This window comes from Natrix helvetica (assembly GCF_964273705.1).
Source record: "Natrix helvetica genome assembly, chromosome: 3".
Taxonomy (NCBI): domain Eukaryota; kingdom Metazoa; phylum Chordata; class Lepidosauria; order Squamata; family Natricidae; genus Natrix; species Natrix helvetica.
Window position 1 is genome coordinate 91,785,532 of NC_138549.1, and position 22,214 is coordinate 91,807,745.

Sequence of the window (22,214 nt, forward strand, 5' to 3'; positions counted from 1 at the left end):
CAAAGCATATCTTAATGTTGCTAAGCTTTAAAATTAAGTTCCTTTTTTGTTTTCAGTGGTATATTTTCTGATTTGTTACATGAAAAGGCAGCATCAAAAAGATTGGCCATTCTTTCATTTCCCATCCCTAAATGATCCTACAACTAGGCCACCCAGACTATACCAGTTATTTGTCATTTTTCATATACATTTATAGTATGCCTTCATATAACTACAACAAAGTGAGTGTCATTGAATTCACCTTAGTTTATTTCACAGATAAAGAAGATTTTATCTTTAGTTTGTATATCTTAATTTTTCAAAGATGATGTAGGATATACCGCTCACCAAAACAAATAATTTACTAATTCATAAATCAGCCAGTCAGTGACAGCCATAAGTCCTTATATGGTAGAAACAAAATTATTGGACTAAAAAAAACCTGTCATTGAAGATGTTTTATGAATTGCATTTTGGGCAATTTATGAAGTTTTGACGTAAAATTTAAGTAGCGTTTTGGGTTTGTGTCTTCAGGGTTTGCCTGGCGTTCCTGGAAGTACAGGAGATACAGGTCCTTCGGGTGAACCAGTAAGTTGATTTCCTTTCCTTTCATTTGAAATGTGAAATATAATTTCTTGGAAAACATGTGTCTTATTATACTATAATTAAAGATATATTAAAGAAGCCCCTTTGTATTTAGGTTGAAACTGTGTGGCTCTTAGTAAGTCTCTCTGTTCTACAGAATAAAGTAATTTCTTTATTTTTTTAAGATGGAAGATTGTCCTCTTAAACATGTCCATGAAAGTCTGAAAATCATGAAAGTGGTTGAGAGAGGAGGACTTGCATTCATTTAAAAAAAATCCCTTTTCTGGCTTTTTCTGTTTAGCTTTTACCTCATCATTCAGATATTGCTTATAAAGAACCCATATGAGACCTTCCTTTATTCCCAAAAGATTAGCCAACTGTAGTACATTTATATCAAGTATAAATAATATAACACATACCTTCTGTGCTGCAATTTTACCAGTTCACAACTATACACCCTCCAAGGTCAGGATTTAATCTAGAGTGTCTCAGGTTTCTATAGTTAGCTGGTGTGATTGTATATTTAATTTGGTCTCAGATATTTTGTGTAACTTCCTTATTATATCTTAGAGGTTGAATAGAAAGTAAACTCTTTTTTTGAGTACACAACTCACCTGCCAGTTAATATAAATACAGCTGACAATGAATTTCAGCTGATTATTTAAGTCAGTATTTTTTTCCAAACTAGGCAACTTTAAGCTCTATAGACTTTAACTCTCAAAATCCCCCAGCCAGCATGGGGAATTCTGGGAGTTATATAGTCCATTCATCTTAATTTTGCCAAGTTTGAAAATCACTGGTATAAATTGAGTGACAGATTGCAAAGCAGTCTTTATGACAAGCAGTTTTTGAAGCATCTAAATTTCCTAGACTAGACAAAAAGGCTATAAATTGTTGGTGGCAGGTAGCAAGTATTGTCTGCTAATTGTTCAAACCAATCTAAGAAAAATTAGGAGACCAGCAGAAAGGTGCAGTTTGTCTCCACTGACTTTTAATTTCAAAATCCTTTGTGTATTATTAATTTGTGCCATTGGGAATAGTAAAGGATTGGTCTTTGGCTCATTTCCTCACAAAAAATGCCTGTTGGCAATTATTACACATGGTGGTTGTTTTTTTTTTTTTGGCTGATAACATGAAAAAAAATTACTGAAACAGTTTCAGAAAAATCTTATTGTTAAGATTTACAGATATAAACCATTGCCTAGATTCAGAATTCTGTGCCACATTTATTTGCCCTACTATGCATGTTTTTCTTTTCTCCATTCAAAATCAGAGAATCTGCTGTCAGAATTTAATTAATCCATTAAAACAAAACCAAGATTCGGCCTCTTTCATATGTATTTAACAAAAAATGGTTGAAATTACATAGCATAAAGAAAAGTGTATGAAATTTGAAATAAAATTGATATATTAAACTAAAGGTAGTTCCCTTTAAATCAAGGTCAGCTCCTGGTGATTACAGAGATATGTCCATGCTTGCAGTCACCAATTTTTGAAATACTATGGAAGTGGTATGCTTTTGCTAACTTTGGGATTTTTTAACAATCCAGGCTAGTACACCCATATAGCCCCCAATGTAAGAATAAGCCAAGCCTGAGTCTGCCTTAGCACTTGATCCCAGGGAAGGTTAGATAGATATTGCCATAGCTATCTAGCAGATTTCCTGTTTTTGCTGATACAAGTGGTATATCAGGAACAGTGTTGTGGACTCCAAAGCTGGAAATTTCAAGGCATTGCAGGAAACCCCAAGTTTAGTAGACATCAACTTTCATGCTGAGGCTACTCTATCAAATATAACTGAGGTTTCTTTTACAACCTCTACTCCTTCCATGGGCTTCTGAAAACTTATTTCAGAGCCTTACCACGAGGCAGTTCTTATCCTTATTTCTTGTACTGTAGTTCAGAAGTACATAAATCCCCAAAGTTACATCCTTTCCATGAATGGTGTAAAGAATGAAGGAAGTTGGCAGGACAATTTGCAGATGGATACCACCCAATCTGCAGAGAATGGTCAAGTGTGTCTTTAAAAGACAAGAGGAAAGCCTAGAAGTTAAACCCTAGATCACACAGATATACAGACAGATTGAGTTATGTGAGAGTAGCGCTTCTACGTGTATACAACTACATTCTTCTCTATAATACAGCTGTGCCATGTCTCTAAACTTGTGCTGTGAGCATGTTACTGAATATGGAGCTACGTGTTTGGAGGGTTCAAATGTAATGTTACGCCTAGTAAGAAGCCTTGTTGATAAATATTCCATTGCCTGATGATGATTGGATTGTTGCGACAAATCCTCTTCAAGGATGGGGACCATATTAAATTATTCTACTCTCAGAAGCTAATGGAACCTGGAAAAAGGAAATATCCAGCTGTCAGTAAAAATGTCTTCAAAAACTGGCCAGCTGTTGTTACAGGTATCAGTATAAAAGTAGGGTTTTTTTTCATAATAAGAATGCAATGCTCACATAATTTTTTGTTTGATACAAGGGATCGAGGGGAGAACCAGGTGATGCTGGTCCTGTAGGTGAAGCTGGCTTTGAGGTGAGTCCTTTACATCGCCAAATGATATAGACAAGCAGAAACTGAAGATCCTGCTGCATCAAAGTAAAAAGTATAGAGGAATTTAAAAATTGAATATTGCACCATAGTAGAATAAGATACTATACAACAACTATCTCATTTATCACCCTAATAAGACCCTTTTTAAAGAAAAAGTCCCATGAACCTCCTAGTGAGATTCATCATGTGGGAAAGCATTTAGTGCTGGACAATGGATAATTTCATTTATATGCTTTCAATGCAGGGACCACCTGGCCCAGAGGGAGAGCCAGGACCACAAGGAGAACCAGGCACAAAGGTGATTGTTGGAATAATTTTGTTGGGGTGCAGTTTGAATGATGAGGAATAACAGGCAGTTATTTCTGTACACACATTTTTGAGATATTTTATGTGATACCTTTAATTTCATTATACATGAGATATTTATTATTTCCACTAGAAGCATTCTGTCTGAAAATAGCTATGATGTTTCTGTTAAATGGGTCCTGGTTAATGATGGTGTCATTTCTGCACTGTTCATGTATAAATCATGAGTAATTTTATATATTAGATGAGCGTATGTATTAACAGCCCTTAGACTTAAACACCACTTTACAGTGCTTTGCAGCCCTCTCTAAGTGGTTTTACAGAGTCAGCATATTGCTTCCAACAATTTGGATCCTCATTTTACCCACCTCAGAAGGATGGAAGGCTGAGTCAATCTTGAGCCTGGTGATATTTGAACTGTCAGATTTCAGGCAGCTGGCAGGCAGCAGTAGCTGTCTGCAGTACTGCACTCTTAACCAATGCGCCAGCGCAGCTCATTAGTTAGACTTTTGTGCGAAGAGAAAACAAAAAGGCTAATATCCTGTATTAATAGAATTGATATTGTCAGGTGCAAGCAATCAGAGCCATTTTTGAATAACTGTAGTCAGTAGTTTTATTATATACTACTTCAGTTACAAGAATCTCATAGATTTTGCCTTCCCTGGAAACAACCAGATAAAGCTTCATGTAGCTTGGGGATGGGGTGGTGGTTCAAGTTTATGCATCTTGCAGCTGTGCGATGACTCCAAGCTAGACCCCCACTTAATCCCCCCTTCCAGCTTAGCTTGCAGTTTCCCAACAAAGACAGAAGTAGACATGGGATAGGGAGATGGAATGTATATGTATAATACTTATACGAAACATAATTGCCAGCATCACAATATACTTCGAATTGAATTAAATGTTAATTATAATGAAACATGCGTTAAGAAACAATCGTAATTTCAGTAAAAGGTTTTATAAACCTCAAACAAGATTTTATCTGCAGTATATGCATATAGGAGATCTATGTTTCGTATGAGTATTACACAAACTGTTGCTCATATAAAACAGAGAAAATAATTCAGGAGAAGTTAAGTCTTTAAGAAAATTATTCCATGGTTAAATTTAGCTGTTTTTAATGCAGGCTGTGATATATGGAAGCAAGTTACAAGATTTTCAAATTCCTATCCATAGAATAAATAAATCAAAGAAGTTTATAACAGGGGTGGGGAAATGGAATCTAAAATAAGGTAGTAATCATTGATGCATTGATGATGTTATATATAATGAAACGCTTGTAAGAAAACAACCAAGGTCATGAGGCACCAAAGACCCATGATAGGAGTCACACTTAGATACAGATATACAGGAAAACGCCAAGTATTTTCTAAATCACAGTCATAGCTGCCTACTACTCAATCCCTCCCAGCTTCTCTTTCCAGTCAACGAATGGAACATGACTAGAGTCAGAGTTTCTGGAATTAGGATAGGCACCCCAAGCTTCACAAGAATGAATGGAACGAAGGAAGGATCCAACTGTTAGTCTTCAGGAACTAGCAAATGTTCTTGTTCGTCTCATTGCTTCATCTTTGTAAACATAGAGTTCAGTCATCAAGGAAGGCCACTATGTAAGCATTCATTTCAATTCTGCTATGTTAATTATCCCATGTCTGGCTTACTTAAGAATGAGATGTTTTTTTATCTTTCCACTATACTTGGCATTTGTATTTGCAGAAAAACTGCCTTTCTATTTGCACTTTATTTGTGGTGAAAAACAATACAATACAATACAATACAATACAATACAATACAATACAAATATAAAATACAATTCAATGCAATATAAAGACTAATACATGCTTAAGAAATGAGTTTGTTTTATAAAGAGCAAACTTTAGATATCTATTGCAGCAAACTTAGTGTTTTGCTCTTTTGATCAGAATAAGATTCACTCGATGTGATATATTTCTGTTGCATGTAACAGGGAGATTCTGGACCAGTTGGCAATTTTGGAGCACCAGGTGAACAAGGTGTAAGAGTAAGTACTGAACATTGTAGCATATTTTGCTGCTAGGGGCAGAATTATATTGGAAATGCAAAAGGGCTATGTAAATTAGGAAAGCAGATGAGAGATGAAAAGGCCTCTGCTATATCTGGAAAACTATCAGCATCATATTTGATTAAAGAAAAATTTAAAGATAGAGAAAGATAGAATGACAGAATTGGAAGAGACCTTGGATTCTTCTAAGCCAACCCCTTCCTCAATCTGGAGACCCTATATCATTTCAGACAAATGGCTTTTCAATCTTTTCTTTAAAATCCCCAGTGATGGAGCACCCACAATTTCTGGAGTCAAGCCATTCCACTGGCTGATTGTTCTCACTGTCAGGAAATTTATCTTAGTTCTTTCTAGGTTGGCTTTCTCCTTGATTAGTTTCCCATTGCAAGAACCCATTGCTTCTTGTTTTGTCTTCAGGTGCTTTGTGGCAGTCCCTTAAATATTAGAACACTGCTAACATGTCACCCCTAGCGCTTCTTTTCATAAACATAATATGTTTTTAATTATGTAGCTTAAAGGTTTGTAAACCTCTATTAATATAGAATCAAACAGTTGGACTATATTCTTTAACTTAGCATTCAGCTAAGTAAAAGTACTCCAGACTTATGGCTAACTACCTTTTTTTAAACTCATCAAGTGAAAGGGAAATGATTTCTCTGGTTAATTGACTCCACTATTGAAGTGCTATTGCTGCAAGAAAGGATTTGTTGTTCTCATAACAATCAAAATCTTCTATCTTGTAACTATTATTTTGTGTCTTTCACTCTGAAACAATAGCAAATAGGCCTATGATAGATACAAAGTGACAATAGATCAAGGTAATCTGAATTATAAGAGCTGCATCATATGTTTTTCTGAAATAATTTTTTCATGTTGAACATGATAGTCAGCCTCCTCTAATAGTCTCAACTTTGTTCTTCACGTACATTTGCAGTTACTGAGTAAATCAATAGTACTTGAATAGATAACAACTCGAATTCAGAACATTAGTTCAAGCAATAACCCAACTTGGGTTTGACAGCTATCTTTTTTATATTTTTGTAATAATTTTTTTCATACCATGCTTATGTATTCTTATATAAAGTCAATCATAATTGTCAATTGTAAAATTGTGCTTGCTCATTGGATGTAATATTATAAAGAATATTTTGTTTTGAAATGTGCTACCAGAAAATTGGAAAGATAAGCAAGAGTGGAATTGATCATCCTCCAAGGGGAAGGTCTACAGAGTACAACAGATAACAGTCTGATAAATTGGTGGCTTGTTAATGATTACTTAAATATGACAGTGATTTTGTGAATGGGTAAGCCTTCAGTTCCACAGCCATTTCAAAGTTTATTAAAACATCTCACAACTTCAGAGAGTTCATGAATCCCAAGGGGTTGCAAGCTCCTGATTCTCTTGGGATTGCAAGCTCCTGATTCTCTATATTAAGATGTTTAGCGTATTAATATGTTATCTGTTTCAGAAGGACACAGCAATTACATTTTAGTGAGGACAATAATATGATATTCTAATGTGAACTGAGTTTGTAGATAACATATATAGTAATAACTATCCATTGTAAGATATAATAGAAGCCAATTAAGAGATATTTGACTATATCGTTATATGAATATATGATAGATAGATAGATAGATTGATAGATAGATGATAGATAGATAGATAGATGATAGATAGATAGATAGATAGATAGATATTCATATTTGTAGTCTTAGTTTCCATAAAATAATGTATGTTTCTTCTAAAAGTATAAAATATAAAAGGCTTTGGTTTATTGTCATGAAAACTACTCCAGAATGCTAAACTCTTTTAGAAAGGTGAAAGGAATATTCTACTTGCTAGTGAAGATACTGTCAAATGCATTTAAAAGTATGAGGTAGTGCTACAGAAATGTACCATTTATTTAGTGTCTGTTAAGCCTTTATTTTAAAAGTTGATTTTCCAGTTTATCTTCCTGTACCTCCCTGTACACACATTTTCCTGTACGCTGCTTGGAGAGCCCAAGCATGGGTTAAATTCTGTCTGACTGCCCTGGACTGAATTGAAATATGTTTAGCCACGCCTCCTCTTCTGGCACCTCAGATTTTTAAATTCATGTTTCCAGTGGTTCCAACTATTAATGGAAAAAATTGCTCTTAACTTAGACTCCAACCTTTGACTTTATTCCTGCTGGGAGCAGGTCTGTTTAAATTTCCCTCTAAACTTCTAGGAGCAGCTGAGCCTTGCCAGTGTGTCCTGGATTACTCCGGGCGCGTGCACGGCTCCTTTAAGCTGCTGGGCATCGCGAGTCGGCTTCAAAGCTGACGCGATTATGATCCGACTTCAGCGCATTGGCCAGCAGTGAGAGAACCCAGCCGATTGCGCTATAATTCGGCTTGGCGTGACGGCCAGTGATGTGAGGACCCAGCCATTCATGACATTGCCTTTCGATTTAAATTTTGGCGCCGCTTGTATTGCTGCTAGTCATTGCAGTGGCCATTTTAAGTGAGAAAAAACTTCCGGTGGCCATTTTGGAAGCTAGAATTGCCAAGTTTTTCTCCTCGGTGGTTGGAACGGCGTTGGAGGCTTCGCTCTGCAGCTCAACTGTTTCTGCCTGGAATACCCGGCGGTCAGTCATTCTCTAGGTCACTAAGTGAGACCCGGTCAGTGGCAGCGAGGTTTGGTCATTAATTTAGGCCAGCCTCAGCCAATTATCTGCAGGCACAGGGAGATCTCTCGTGCCAGGATCATTCAATTGCCAGCGCGGTCTGGAACTCTCCTGAATAGCGCCCAGTGAGTCTATTCATCAACAGCCTGCTCCAGGTTCCAGTTTTCGGCAACTGCAAGTTCCCTCACTTCTTTAACTGTCTCCAGGTGGTGAGTGGGGCCCAGACTGCTTCTGTTAGTTCCTCATGGCAGACAAGTCAGCTCAGGAACCTTCAACCAGCAGGAGCCTCACCAGACAGGCCAGTAAGGCGGCCTCCGAGGCCCTCAGCAGGCAGTCCCAGGTGGGGGAAAGGAAAGGGGCCAAGTCCCAAGTCAAAGCTGTCCCCAGACACCAAGGGGCGCCGGAAGAGCACCCTGAAAAGACCCTACAGCAGCCAGGGACTAGTTCTCCAGTCCAGGCAGAGGGATCACCTGCAGCCCCAGCCCCCGTCATTCAAGAGCATCCTCAGTCGGATATTGAGGATGAGGGCCAGGAATTTTCTTCGGATCCCTCTTCTTTTTCAGTTGACTCCCACAGGCCATCCATGGGGGACAATGCAGATTTGTTCCAATGCTCCTTGGAGGCAGAGGATTCCCCTTCAACCTTGTCATTGGCTTCACAGCATCCCCTGACTCGCCAAGCTGCCAAGCACTCTCGGCCTGCAGAAGATCGTGGGTCAGCCCTCTCCCCTGAAATGCAGGAGGTCATAGCCAAGGTCATTTTTCAGGGCATTGCAGAGGGTCTCAAAGAGCGTGCTAAACAATCCTGCAGGTCTAAGTCTGTTTCCTCCAGGGCTGCTCCTTCAGAGGCTATTCAAAGGTCCGCCCCTCCCCACTCCTCGCTGGATAGCGAAGACTCGGCTGTGGATGAGGATGCCCTTCCAGAGCAGGAATTCTCCGGGGATGAGGATGCCATGATGGATAAACCAGCTTTACTGGGTTATTTAAACATGCATCGTTCAAGTCTATCTTGACCAAGGCCAAGTGGGGGTAACTGCCACCGATCCAACCACAGTAGACCCAGCTGACCAAATTGAAGGTCTGTTTGAGGAGCCTGTTGTTCCCCAAGAAATTGTGCCAGTCCCAAAATTATTTTTGAACGTGGTGCAGGGACTAGTTCTCAGTGGGTTCAACCGGGCACCTTGGCCACGCCTGGCAATAGCGATAAAAAACTTTATACGGTGGATGCCTCACTTGAGGATTTGTTAAAATTACCCCAAGTGGATCCTCTGGTCTAAGCCCTTACGTCCTCCTCAGTTTTACCTCCTGACCTATTAGAGGGCTTGAAGGCGGAGGACAAGAGGTCAGAACGGGCATGTCACAAAACCCATCAGGCGGCTGCCTGGGCCATTAAAGCGGTCACTTCAGCGTGTTTCATGTCCAGGGCCTCCCTCCTCTGGCTCAGACAAATTTCTGCAAAATTACCAGTGGGTGACACTAAGCTGAGGCAGGAGTTCAATAAGGTGTTAGCGGCTGCAGAATACATTGCAGATGCCGCCCTCAATTCCACTAAGTTCGCTTCCAGTGCCGTAGCCTCAAATGCCACCACCCGGCGGCTCTTGTGACTTCGCCACTGGAACGCTGACATGAGGTCCAAGTGGAAGTTGGCCTCTGCCCCCTTTAAGGGAGGGAAGCTTTTCGGGGAGGACTTGGACCCTGTCCTAGTCGAAAACAAGGACAAAAAGAAAGTTAGGCCATCTGTCACCAAGAAAATGGAGCGCAAAGTCTCTGGTTATTTTAGAAAACAGTCCTTTCATTCCTCAGAACTATCCACTAGCACTGGTCAGTACCACTGTCCATACAATCGGGCCAGACTAGTCACAACACCGTCAGCCCTTTCGAGACAGGGGCAGGCAACCATCCTTCTCCAAATGGCCCTTTCATGGCGGATCAGGCTCTAGGCCTTTCCATTGCTATAAATGATGGGTGCCAACTGATGGCTCCCATCGGAGAGCACCTGCACTTATTTCAGGCTTGATGGGAGCAGACCACGTCAGACCGGTGGGTACTTCAAATAATCCGTCTGGGTCTGACACTAGAATTCATCTCCTCTCCCCCTCGCCACTTCATCCGCTGCCCCAAACCCTCCTCCCCAGCCAAGAGATGCCTAATGGAGCAGGAGATCCAGCACCTTCGAGAGATAAGGGCAATAGAACCAGTGCCAGCAGGTCAAGAGGGGGTCAGGTTTTTACTCAATCCTGTTCTTAGTTCCAAAGAACTCCAGAGGGTGGAGGGGATACTAGATCTAAAGGGATTGAATTACCACCTAGCGTACAAACGCTTCAAAATGCAGTCCCTACAGTCAATCTTGAGCTACATCAGACCAGGAGATGTACTAACATCAATAGATCTCCGAGAAGCGTACTCCACATTCCTGTCCTCAAGGCCCATCGCAGGTTCCTGAGATTTTACTATGCAGGAGCGCATTATCAGTACAGGGCCCTTCCATTCGGCCTGTCCTCGGCCCCCAGAATATTTACAAAGATTCTGGCAGCCATGGTGGCGTCCAGTAAGACTTCAAGCATACCTGGACGACATCATCATCCATTCAACATCTTGCCAGCAAGTGGTCAGAGACCTCCTGATGACCATGAGAGCCCTTAAAGACCACGGTTTCTCCATCAACATGGACAAAAGCCACCTCAGCCCCATCACCAGGTTGCTACATCTTGGTGCCATCATAGACACTGTAAGTTGCCAAGTCTTTCTGTCCCTGGAGTGGATCTCCAACCTCAGACAACTGATTCTTCAGGTGAGAGCCTCACAGACTGCACCCATAGTCCTGCTGTCGAAGCTCCTAGGCAAGATGTTCTCTTGCCTCTCGATAGTACCGTGAGCGAGGCTGCGCTCACGACAGTTGCAATGGTGCCTTCTACCCCACCAAAGGGCCAAGAAGAGCAATTCTCCATCTCCAATACCGGTTCCCTTCAAGGTCCAACAGTCCCTAGGGTGGTGGGACTCTCCTGCACTCACCAAGGGCAGTCTCTTCCGTGAACCACATTGCCTAACCATCACTATGGACACAAGCCTTTTTGGATGGGGGCACATCTGGACAATCAGGTCGCCCAAGGCAGGTGGTCCGACAGGATCTCAAGCACAGCATAAATTGGCTGGAGTTAAAAGCAGCGGGACTAGCTGTCCTTCACTTTCAGACAACCATCCAAGGCCAGCACATGATGCTGTTAACAGACAATGTCGCCACCAAGGCACATGTCAACCACCAAGGGGGCCTCCATTCGAACCCCTACGATCTTGTGATCTGAAACACCTGACTTTCAAGACAGTATTCCTAACCGCTATCACCTCTGCACGTGGGATCTCGGAGATGGCTGTCAGTCAGGGATGACTTGTGTGTCAGACATCCAGACAGGGTCATTCTCCGCTTGGATCCTTCATTTCTTCCAAAGGTCAACACTTGGTTTCATCGGAGCCAGGAAGTAATTCTTCCGGACTTTTGTCCTCACCCTAGACACCCTACAGAACGCAGATGGCACAAACTGGATGTGCGTAGAGTCATCTGCAAATATATCAAGTGCACTGCAGCGTTCAAGCAATTGGAATCGCTTTTCATTTCATTTCAACCTGCTACCATGGGGCGTAAAGTCACCTCTGCCATCATCCAATGATGGTTTCATGCCTGCATCGCCCTGGCCTACCAGCTTCAGTCTAAACAGGTGCCACATTGCATCATGGCCCACTCTACAAGGAGTGCCACGTCTACAGCAGCCTGGGCAACCTAAGCACCCATAGAAGAGATCTGCAGAGCGGCTATGTAGGCCTCACCATCCCAATTTGTGCGAGCTTACAAATTAGACAAGTTTGCATCAGCGGAAGCAGTCTTTGGGAGACGGGTCCTTCAGAGACCATTGACTCAGATTCGTCCCGCCCTAGTGACATTTAGCTTGGGTATGTCCCATGCTTGGACTCTCCAAGCAGCGTACAGAAAAATGACCATTAGCTTACCTGAAGGGTCCTTTTCTGTATGCTGCAAGGAGAGTCAAACCCCGCCCTAGGGTCTCTCTCACAGCTTCCATTCTAATTTGATCTAGACCAGTGGTTCCCAAACTTTTTCAGTCCACCGCCCCCTTGGCGCTACAAACTGATCCTCGGTGTCCCCCACCCAGTGGTGGAATTCAATTTTTTTACTACCAGTTCTGTGGGCGTGGCTTGGTGGGTGTGGCTGGGGGGGTCATGTGACTGGGCGATTTGCACGACGGAAGGAAGATAGTAAGAGTTAAATTCAAAACTGTAACAATTGCACATTTATTCAAAATCCAATTTAAAAACTTTAAATTTAAAAACTGCCACCCCCCTTGCCTCTTACCACCCCCCTAAGTCATCTCACCGCCCCCCACGGGGCGTTACCGCCCACTTTGGGAACCACTGATCTAGACTTCTTTATTGAATTTGACTTATGCAATCTAACCTGACTTGAACTAATGACTATCTCATTGGAACCACTTATGAACAGAGTTACAGGTCCACACCTTCATCGAAAAATCTGAGGTGCCAGAAGAGGAGGCATGGCTAAAGATCTTTCAATTCAGTTCAGGGCGGTCAGACAGAATTTAACCCATGCTTGGACTCTGCTCGCAGCGTACAGAAAAGGACCCTTCAGGTAAGCCAATGGTCATTCACTCCAATAGCAGGAAGCTTAAATCTACATCTCCCTGTCATGCAGTGTTCATTCTGGTTGTTTGTTCAGCACAGCTTGTTTTATAACACGTTCAGACAACTTCTTGTTTGTGACAGTTGCTGTGTCTTTCAGTATTAAAACAGAACCACATTTAGATTGAGAATAAAGTTAATCATGAATCATTGCAAATGCATGGATTTCAGCATCCAGTATATTTGGAAGGGCCAGAGAGACCAAAATTAAAGAAAAAGACAAATCTGTGACAATAACAATATCTTGTCCTATTCAGCAAATCCTTGTGTACTGGTCCTATATATGTTTTTAAGCACCGCTTAATAAAGGATAACTGCTGTATCCTTGACTCTTTTAGTCTGATCTATTTGCTGTTTTGCTGAGATAATGTACTCTTGCTTGAGTTTTGAATACAGAAGATTTTTTGGTAGTAATAGCATTTTGATATATTTCTTCTGAAACCTAGGGTATTCGAGGACCACCAGGAGAAGATGGTGTTCAAGGAAAAGATGGATTAAAGGTACTTTTTAAAATCAGAATTTGAACTTACATGAGAAAAAAAGAAAGTATTTTATTCTGTGATTCCTAAATTTAAATTATATTTTAAAGTCAGTGGATAACATTTCTGCTGCATTGGCACTGCATGTTCTCAAGTTGGATGACTGCATAAGAGAAGTCGCATTTGCTAGAAGAAAACAGAGAAGCAAAAGACACTCAATTGATCTCTTAGTAACAATTTTGCTAAGAATCCTCATACTATTCTCCCTCATATTATGGAATATATTTCAATTAGTCTGTGGATTTACTGATAGTACAGTTCTCGTAGAAAGACTCTCAAATTGAACTCAGCTCCTGGTTGGACAAAACTAAACTTCCTATTCAGCCATAGAGAAGTGATTTGTCACTATGTTCCTCCAAGATATTTTTGAACTTCCTTCCATCTATCTTATGGCCCTGATTTCCTAGTGATTTCCTATCCAGTCAATAACTAGACCAAACCCTATTAAGTTTCTGAGCCCAAACTAGTGCTGGGGCCTAGCGTGAAACAGCTAAAAGATAAAGATGTGTCTTGTTCATACCTGGAAGCAAATTAAAATAAGTTTATGAAAAACTTACATAAAGTAAATTCTACCTGACTTGGAAACATGGGAAGATACTGTCTACAAACCACTGTTTCAGTGTTGCTAACAAGTAATAGCATCTCAGGCTATTTTTCAAGCTCCAAGTAACTAAAGAGAATCATATTTCTTCTAAACGCAAAATCTGTGTTCTATCATGAGCAAGAGTGAATGTCTGATCATTTCCACTGATAATATTTCTAATTGCTCAAAGACTATTCCAAGGACTATTCCACTTTGATTTAATTGCAAGACAGCTGTCAATTCAGGCTTTTATTCCTTCTGTCTAAACTTTATATTCATAAACAATATGAATCTACGGCTTGTGGTTAATAAACCAGAATATAAACAATTTGTGTGCTGGTACACAGCATCATTATCCTCCTTTCGTTTCCTATCTTGCAATATTGGAACGATAATTTGATTTGTGGGCAGTATCATCCTATCTTTCCAAGTGAAGCAAAATATACTTTATGTAAATTTTTCATAAGCTTACTTTTATTTGGTTTCCTTTCTCACATGAGTAGGTAAAAAACTCCACGATAGTAAAACTTTGCAAGTTGCTCATACACTACGTAGGTAGAAGTATAGGGTTGTGTTTTGTTTTTTTTACTACGGCAAGCTTAAATAATGAACCCAGCTTTAAGCTGAACTTTTTTGTTTAGGAACAGTGAACTATAATTCTTGATGCCTTATGAAACTCAGCCATCCTAATTTTTAGCAGCTTTTGTGAAGTGTGAATGAGCAGGCTTTATGCATGAATGGGCTGTTCACGTTCTCCTAAATCTTCTTGTCTTAATTCAAGATGACACCTCTGCCCTGGAGTTTGTAGACAGGATTCAGGGTTAAAAGACCTCACTATAGGCGGGAGAAACCATGCATGTGAATATACAGACAACTGTTTTCAATACACTATTTTAACAGATAAATGGAAATAAACTTAAGGCAGGTTTGTCTTGAGTTTATTTTCAGCCACCATTGCTAGCTGCAGAATTCTGGGAGATGAAAGCCAAACATCTTCAAGTGACTGAAGTTGAGAAATGTTAAATCGGGTAATGGATAGGCACACACTGGCTAATGGTAACAACAGCTCTTTATTAAGTACAAGTGAAAACAATCCAGCGAAGGTTGAGTCTGACAGCAGCCCTTTTATAGGAGCTGTCAGACCCTTCGACCAATAGGATTAAACCTCTGTTCCCGTTGGAACAGAGGACCTTGGTGGAAACCACTGTAGTTAGAACAAGTATCTAACAAGAAACACTGGGTTAAAGGGTAATGGTTTCACCCAAATGTTTTCCACATTCCACAGTAGTGCCCTGTCTTCATTTTGACAGCTAATAGACTTCCAGATCCTCTTTTCAAACCCAGACTACATGGTATTTCCAGAACTTAAGATACTTATTTGTTTCCAACAACTTGCCAGATCTCAAAAAGTGTAAAAAGTCCCTGAAACTCACCTGTTGTAATAAGTTTTTTCTTTGCTCCACCTATACCACTTTGTTGTTTGAATGTACACTGAGAGCTTATACACTGGAGACAAATTCCTTGTAGGTCCAATCACACTTGGCCAATAAAGAATTGGCTGTCCTATCCTATCCTATCCTATCCTATTATTTTAGATTGTATTTGAGTCTAAAAGCAGCCTTTTCTCTCTCTCTTATTTTATTTAGATGGAAGTGATTTTGCTATTACCAAAACCCCACAGAATAATATTTTAAAAAATCATGGCCTTATAAATAAATTAAACATTAAATTAAAAGCTGTTTAAAGTGACCCTCAGCAGAATTTGCAAGGCCTAATGTGCTACTCTAGCAAGCATAAGTTGTGTACTCCTCTTCTATCTTGTTTTTGAAAGGTAAGGAAAGGAAAGGCAGAAGAAGCAGCATGCCTCTTTCACTTGTACATTCTTTTCCTCTTTTATTTTAAGTTATCCTCTAGTTGCCTGCAAATTCCATTACTTGCTTGTATTGCATTTCCTTCCCTAACATTATTAAATATCTACTACATAAGACATCCCTGAGGCACTTCAACTATTTCTTCAATAACATTGTAAGTTACCTGAGCTGTTTATGTGCAGATGAGCTATTTATGTAAAGTTTTGAAGCATGAGGGGGAAAAAAGGCTTTTACAATCAAAGGTACAGCAAAACTGAAGTACATTTTGTAGATATATTACATGGAAATGATGTTCTTGATGTCATACTGGTTATACATATGTGTTAGTCTTTATCTCTATTCTAGACCTACCTGAAGAAAACATTTTACCAGGCTTTTGTTGCTTAATTGTAATGTTCAATAATTTAATGCCATCCTACTTGATGCTTTTTATTTATATCTGCTTTAGGGCAGTTTAGGAGACCCTGGCCTTCCTGGAGAAAATGGTGAAAAAGGAAAAATTGGAATTCCAGGTCTTACTGGCCCTCCGGGTGAACCTGGAATCAGAGGCATTCCAGTAAGTAAGCTCAGATTTTTTTGTAGATATCTATCTATCTATCTATCTATCTATCTATCTATCTATCTATCTATCTATCTACCCAATTGTTCTAAAGAATCTTAGCCTTAATATTTTACCCAACCGTGTCCCAAAGGTTCATAAAATAAAATTACACTGTTCATAAAACCGTGGTAAGACAATTGTGCTACTAAATTAATGCCACAATACTTATAGGAATATATCACACAATATAGTCACTGTCAAAGTTGTAGCATTTCCTGGAAGAATGAAATTGAAGAAATAAATGGCATGATCTGAATAATAAAAAAAAATATTTTTCATAACAAAAGATAATGGAAAAAGATATTTGAAACTTATTATATTTAAGTAAAGGCCACCCTTACCCAGAGAAAATTGTCCTTAAAAAGTTTGAAAGGCATGACTAATATTATGAAACAAATTACTGATTCCAGTTGAACTCTGTCTTTGGATGGGGTTTTCTCTTCAAACAGCAATAATTAATCTTATTTTCTGGCATAATAATAAGAACATGGAATGGATTATTTTTGACACTTATATAGGTCATATAATGATTTGAGATATAAAACAGGAGCATTCATTTTGTTGTTCCAGTTTTCTTGGTTTTGCATTTCTGATTGAGATACTGTGAATCTATCACACTCTGCATATGCATAGAATGTGATGTTGGCAGACATACGTATAAAGTGTTAGGCTTCAAAACTTAAATAGGACCTTAAATGGTTTTTAAAAAATCTTGAAATGATTGTTTTATCACATCTTCTCCAGACAATATTTGGCCTTCATAATAAGGATTTTTCTTTATGTAAGAAACATTAGTGCTTATTTCATCGTTTTAATTCGTTAGGTAACATGAGGCATAAATACACCTTATGTTTTCTATTATAAAGAAAAAGTCAGAATGATTACAAATAATGATCTACAAATTGTATCAACTATTGTCCATATCTAATTTTTGTGAAATATTATTGATTGATTTGTTGGTTTAAAACATTTATATCTCACCCTTATTCTTGGGCAGGCATGTCCGAAGTGCGGCCCGGGGACCAAATGTGGCCCTTTTTCAAATTTCAAGCGGCCCGCAGCCTCTTCTCCCCACTGGAGTTATTTGTTTAGTCTTTCATAAAATACCGTATTTTTCGAAGTATAAAGATGAATCTTTTTCCCCTCAAAAATCTGGGTGCATCTTATACACTGAATACAGCATTTTTTGCCTCCCAAAACTCTGCCCCCTTCACCAAAATGGCTGTGCATAGCCTTTAGGAGGTTTTCAAAGTGCTCCTGGGGGCTGTGGAGGGCATAAATGAGCAAAAAAGGGCCATTTTTTGCTCAACTTTGCCCCCCCTAGCCCCCAGAAGCACTCTAAAAGCCTCTTAAAGGCTATTCATGCCCTTTTAAAAAAAAGGCCCATTTTCGTGAAAAATGGGCCATTTTTGGGAGAGTGCAAAAACTTTTTTTTTAATTTGCCTCTTCAAAATCTTGGTGCGTCTTATACTCCGAAAAATACGGTAGTCAATTCGCATTTAATGTTAAGGGTTCAAAGAATGTCAGGCTGAATGATCGGCCCCACACATTTTCACCTCACCAAATCTGGCCCTCCTTGCAAAAAGTTTGGACACCCCTGTTCTTGGGGAATAATAAAAAAAACCAGACCCAGGATGTGTGAAAAGTGGAAAACATAGTAAGAGATACGCCATTAAAAAAAATGCTTCTTTTAAAATTAAATGTGAACAGGAATGATATGAGAAAAGATATATGCACAAATGCACACATTATAATGGATCAGTTCTTGCAATTATATGCAAGACGCCCCATCCCCCACTGCCAAAATATCTAAGATAGTATTCAAAATAAAACCTTCCATAATAAAGAATGTGGTTGGTTTGACTTTTTTTTTATCCACAAAAATTGTCTCCTTGATTTGTCTTTTGGTGTTATTTTTCCTCAAAGCTGGTCCATACTATTCCATTATTTCCCAAATGGAGATCTGTTATAAAAATAATGTGTTATAAAAATTATACCTTGGAAACAGGTTTTAAGTCCATTCTTAACCATGGAAGTCATTAGTGTCTTTGGGCCAGTTATCTTTTTCTTTCTAATCTGGAGAAAAGTCAGGGTACAATAAATAAATAGATTTAGGGTCAAATTTAATGAAACACTAGTTAAACAATTATAAATTGTATCAGTGGCTTAAAAAATGTTGGAGTTGTTGGGTGAGGAAACCATCTGGATGAAGATTTAAATAGTGGGTAACCTGTGCTGGAGTTTTCAGTACAAATAGTCCTCAACTTATGACCAGGTTAGCAAATGTTTAAAGTTATGATGGACACCCAATAAAAGCATTTGCAACTAGGATTGGAGGTTCTGATGTTTGCTTCCCATCCCCCGTGTCACATGATTGCATTTTGTGTGCTCTGCAACCAGCTTGCATTTACTGTTGTTTGTAGCATATGTTTTTTTTTTACCAGCATTTACTTCTGGTTTCTAACAAAAGCTATCCGTTGCAGACAATGCAACATTCACATAATGACCAGCACATTCATTTAATGACTGCTGCAAAAAATGTTGTAAAATCGGGTTGGTCACATGGGTCTCTTGATTTACAATAATCATGACATACAAAAGAAAGTCCAGGTTCTATTAGGGTCATAAATCAAGGACTAGCTATAGATGACTTATGCCCACTGTTTGTATTTAGAGACAAAGCAATTGAATGGGGCAACTCTACTGCCCAAAAGTTTCCCCCCCTCCTACATACTTAACAAGACAAAGTTGTGATCCAGGAAACAATCCTGCATTTTCCATTTGTTTTTTAACAACCATCCATCTGATTTGTAGCTGTTGAAGTGGTACCTCATCTAATTTGTCAGTACGTTTGGCTGATATCTCAGGACATGACACAGTTTAATAAAAACCAGAAACATTTTGCTGTGCTTGTTTTGAATTAACTATTGCAGAGAAAAACTTTAAAAAAAACTTATCTAGCTGCATACTTCGTTTGTTTGTTTGTTTATTGTAACAAGGAAGCTTAATAGAGTTTTCTTATGAAAAAGCTATCAACTCTAATCCAATCATTAATTGTTTAGAAAAATGTGTGTGCTGGAAACATTATTATTATTATTATTATTATTATTTTCTGCAGTATTTGTTTTTTCTAACATGACAGTCATCAGCTCCTTTCTGATGCAAAATGATGTATAGCTATGAAAATCTGGTAGTATAGGTGAGAAATGGAATACAGTTCGAATTGCAAGTGATCGAAAAATTATCAACCTAGCTTTAAAAAACTCAAAGATGAAATATGAAATTTTCAGTGGGGTTTTTTACTGTGTGGATCCTGCCATATGGTTGGGAAGAGCAGACAGTTATGAATATATTTATCCAGGAAGTATGGATCCAGTTTTAGGCAGTAACTGTTTGGCATTGAGGAGGATCAATTTTATTGGATTCTTGGAAATGCAGAAAGACAATAGCCATCTGCTGTTTCAAAGACTACTTTGTATTGTTTCAGTCAGAAAGATAAGTAAATCAATCTGGGGTCTATGTACATATATGTGAATGTATTTAAAAATGTTTTTCCGAATTTTGGCTCTACCTAAATACAAATAATCAGTCAGAATAAAAATAACTAAAACTCCAGCTTAAAAAAGGCATCTAAAAAGTCTGGTATAAAAAGAAATGTTCCTATACCATTCCAACACGGCTTCAGCACTTGATAGTTCCATAGACTAGATCACAGGTGTCAAACTCAATTGCGTCACTGGCCGGATTGTGACATATCGAGATGTTTTTTGCCTTTGCGGAGCCGGGGGGTGTGGCCTGCGTGTGATGTATCTGGCCCACAGGCCGCCAGATTGATAGACCTGGATTAGATTTTACCACGTAAAAGGTGGGGAAAAGATGGACTGAGTGGAATTAGTGCTACTGCAAATAATTTGGACAGAGTTGCATAGGACTTTGTAAGCCACAGTAAGTAGCTTGGAGTAAGCTTAGAAGAACTGCTTCAATATAGAGATGATGCTATCCTTTCTGAAGCACTACTTCTGAATCACCACTGATTCCACTTTCCAAACTATCTTCAAGGGCACTCCATCAAAAGGACCTCAGTCACCAACATCAGGTCTCTTTGTTCAGCAATGAGCACATTTAGTTTAGCAGTAAAAGATAAGCTTCTCTCACACCAGTGTCTGGGAGATCTCCCAAGGTATGAACTGTTCTATTACAACAAGAGTTACTCATTCGGATAAGTTATATCTTCCAAATCCTTCAAGCCACTCACCTGAATAAGTAACAACTCCATGTTTTCAGATTCATATTTTCTTTCACTTAGTCCTTTACATCCCAGGTACCTGAAGAATCCACTTCTGTCTTTCTAAGATCTCTCAGTAGGTTTTGATACCATTGACCATGATAACCTTCTGGACTGGCTTTGGGGGCTTGGAATGGACATCACTATTCTGCAGTGGTTGTTGTCTTTTTTTCTGAGACTACTTCCAATTTGTGTGGGTGGGGGAAAGAGGCCTCTCTTATGGGGGGGGGGGAATTTCAAGGCTCAATTCTCTCTCCACTCCTAATTAATATATTCACAAAAATGCTGGATAAAGTTATTCATGGAAGACTAAGTGACTGGATTTGATAACTCTTCACCTTTTAACTCTTGAGAGAGTAAATCTACAAATGTGGCCTCAAATTTATCTTCGTTTATGTTAACTACTGTAGGGTCCTGAGGGAACACAAGGAAGTCCAGGTCAAAGGGGTCGTCCAGGAAAGAAGGTAAGTGGTCTTCCTCTTGTATCTTGAATTGGACAGAAAACTAATTATTTTCCATTAATCTTCAATATTAATAAATATTGTTCATTTTAAGAATAGAGTGGGGTGGTGACCTAATCAAGGTTGAGAATTCAATCTTAGGTAGTAGCAGATGGTTCTCTCTCAGGGTGCAAAAAGAAAATATCTGCTATGAATTCCACGTTGGCATTAGGAAGGGCATCCAACCAGTAAATATTCAGCTCCTTCTGTCGCCCCGATTCTACCCCGAATTAAGGGCTTACGGGGTCGTAAAAAGAAAGAAGTGCTAGTTTTAAGAATAGATTTTTTTTTCTTTTTACGACCCTGTAATCCTTTAATTTGGGGAAGAGTTGGGGCAACTGAATGGGTCTGAGCATTTACTGACCATTTACTGATGCCTACATGGAGCTCACAGCAGATACTTTCTCTTTGCGCCCTGAAAGAAAAATATCTGGTGCTACCTAGCTTTGAACTCTCAACCTTCTGAGCGTCTTCACTACTAGGCCACCACGCCACTCAATTTTAAGAATAGAATAACAAATAATGTTTGTCATTACAGATTGACTTACATTGTTCCCTTAACAACAGCTCAAATTATCAGTGGCCTCAGAAAAAGTGCTTTGTGACGTGCAAAGCACCTCTGACCATTTCAAAACATTGCGTCAATCCTCCCAACCCTCATGATCAAGTAATTGTGATCTGGATACTTGGAAACCTGTTCTCATTTATGACTAGTCCGCAATCACGTATTCATTATTTGTAGTCTTCTTTGCCAGATTCTATAGAAGAAGTTGGGAAGTTGGTAGTTCCCCTATGGGGAAGTTCCCCTATGGGGAAGTTCCCCTATGGGGAAGTTGATAGGGAAGATTGCAAGCTCTGTTGTTGCTGACAAGAACACTCCCTCTTGTCTCCGGGAACTGGAGGAAAGAATTGCCTGCTGAAGGTGTTCAGTTCCTTGCCTGCTAGTGTGGAGCTGAAATCTTCCTGCCTGCTTGTATAGAGCTGAAGTCTTGCCTGCCTGATTGCAC

General features: G+C 39.4%; 1 protein-coding gene across 1 annotated transcript in view; it reads left to right on the top strand.

Annotated features, from left to right (window-relative positions):
• COL24A1 (collagen type XXIV alpha 1 chain) overlaps positions 1-22,214 on the top strand; it is a 158,989-nt gene that overhangs the window by 103,412 nt on the left and 33,363 nt on the right. Inside the window, exons 32-38 of the mRNA XM_081948002.1 lie at positions 514-567; positions 3,053-3,106; positions 3,369-3,422; positions 5,397-5,450; positions 13,275-13,328; positions 16,270-16,377; positions 21,118-21,171. Of these exons, the coding sequence (XP_081804128.1) occupies positions 514-567; positions 3,053-3,106; positions 3,369-3,422; positions 5,397-5,450; positions 13,275-13,328; positions 16,270-16,377; positions 21,118-21,171 (432 nt within the window). The remainder of the gene's footprint in view (positions 1-513; positions 568-3,052; positions 3,107-3,368; positions 3,423-5,396; positions 5,451-13,274; positions 13,329-16,269; positions 16,378-21,117; positions 21,172-22,214) is intronic.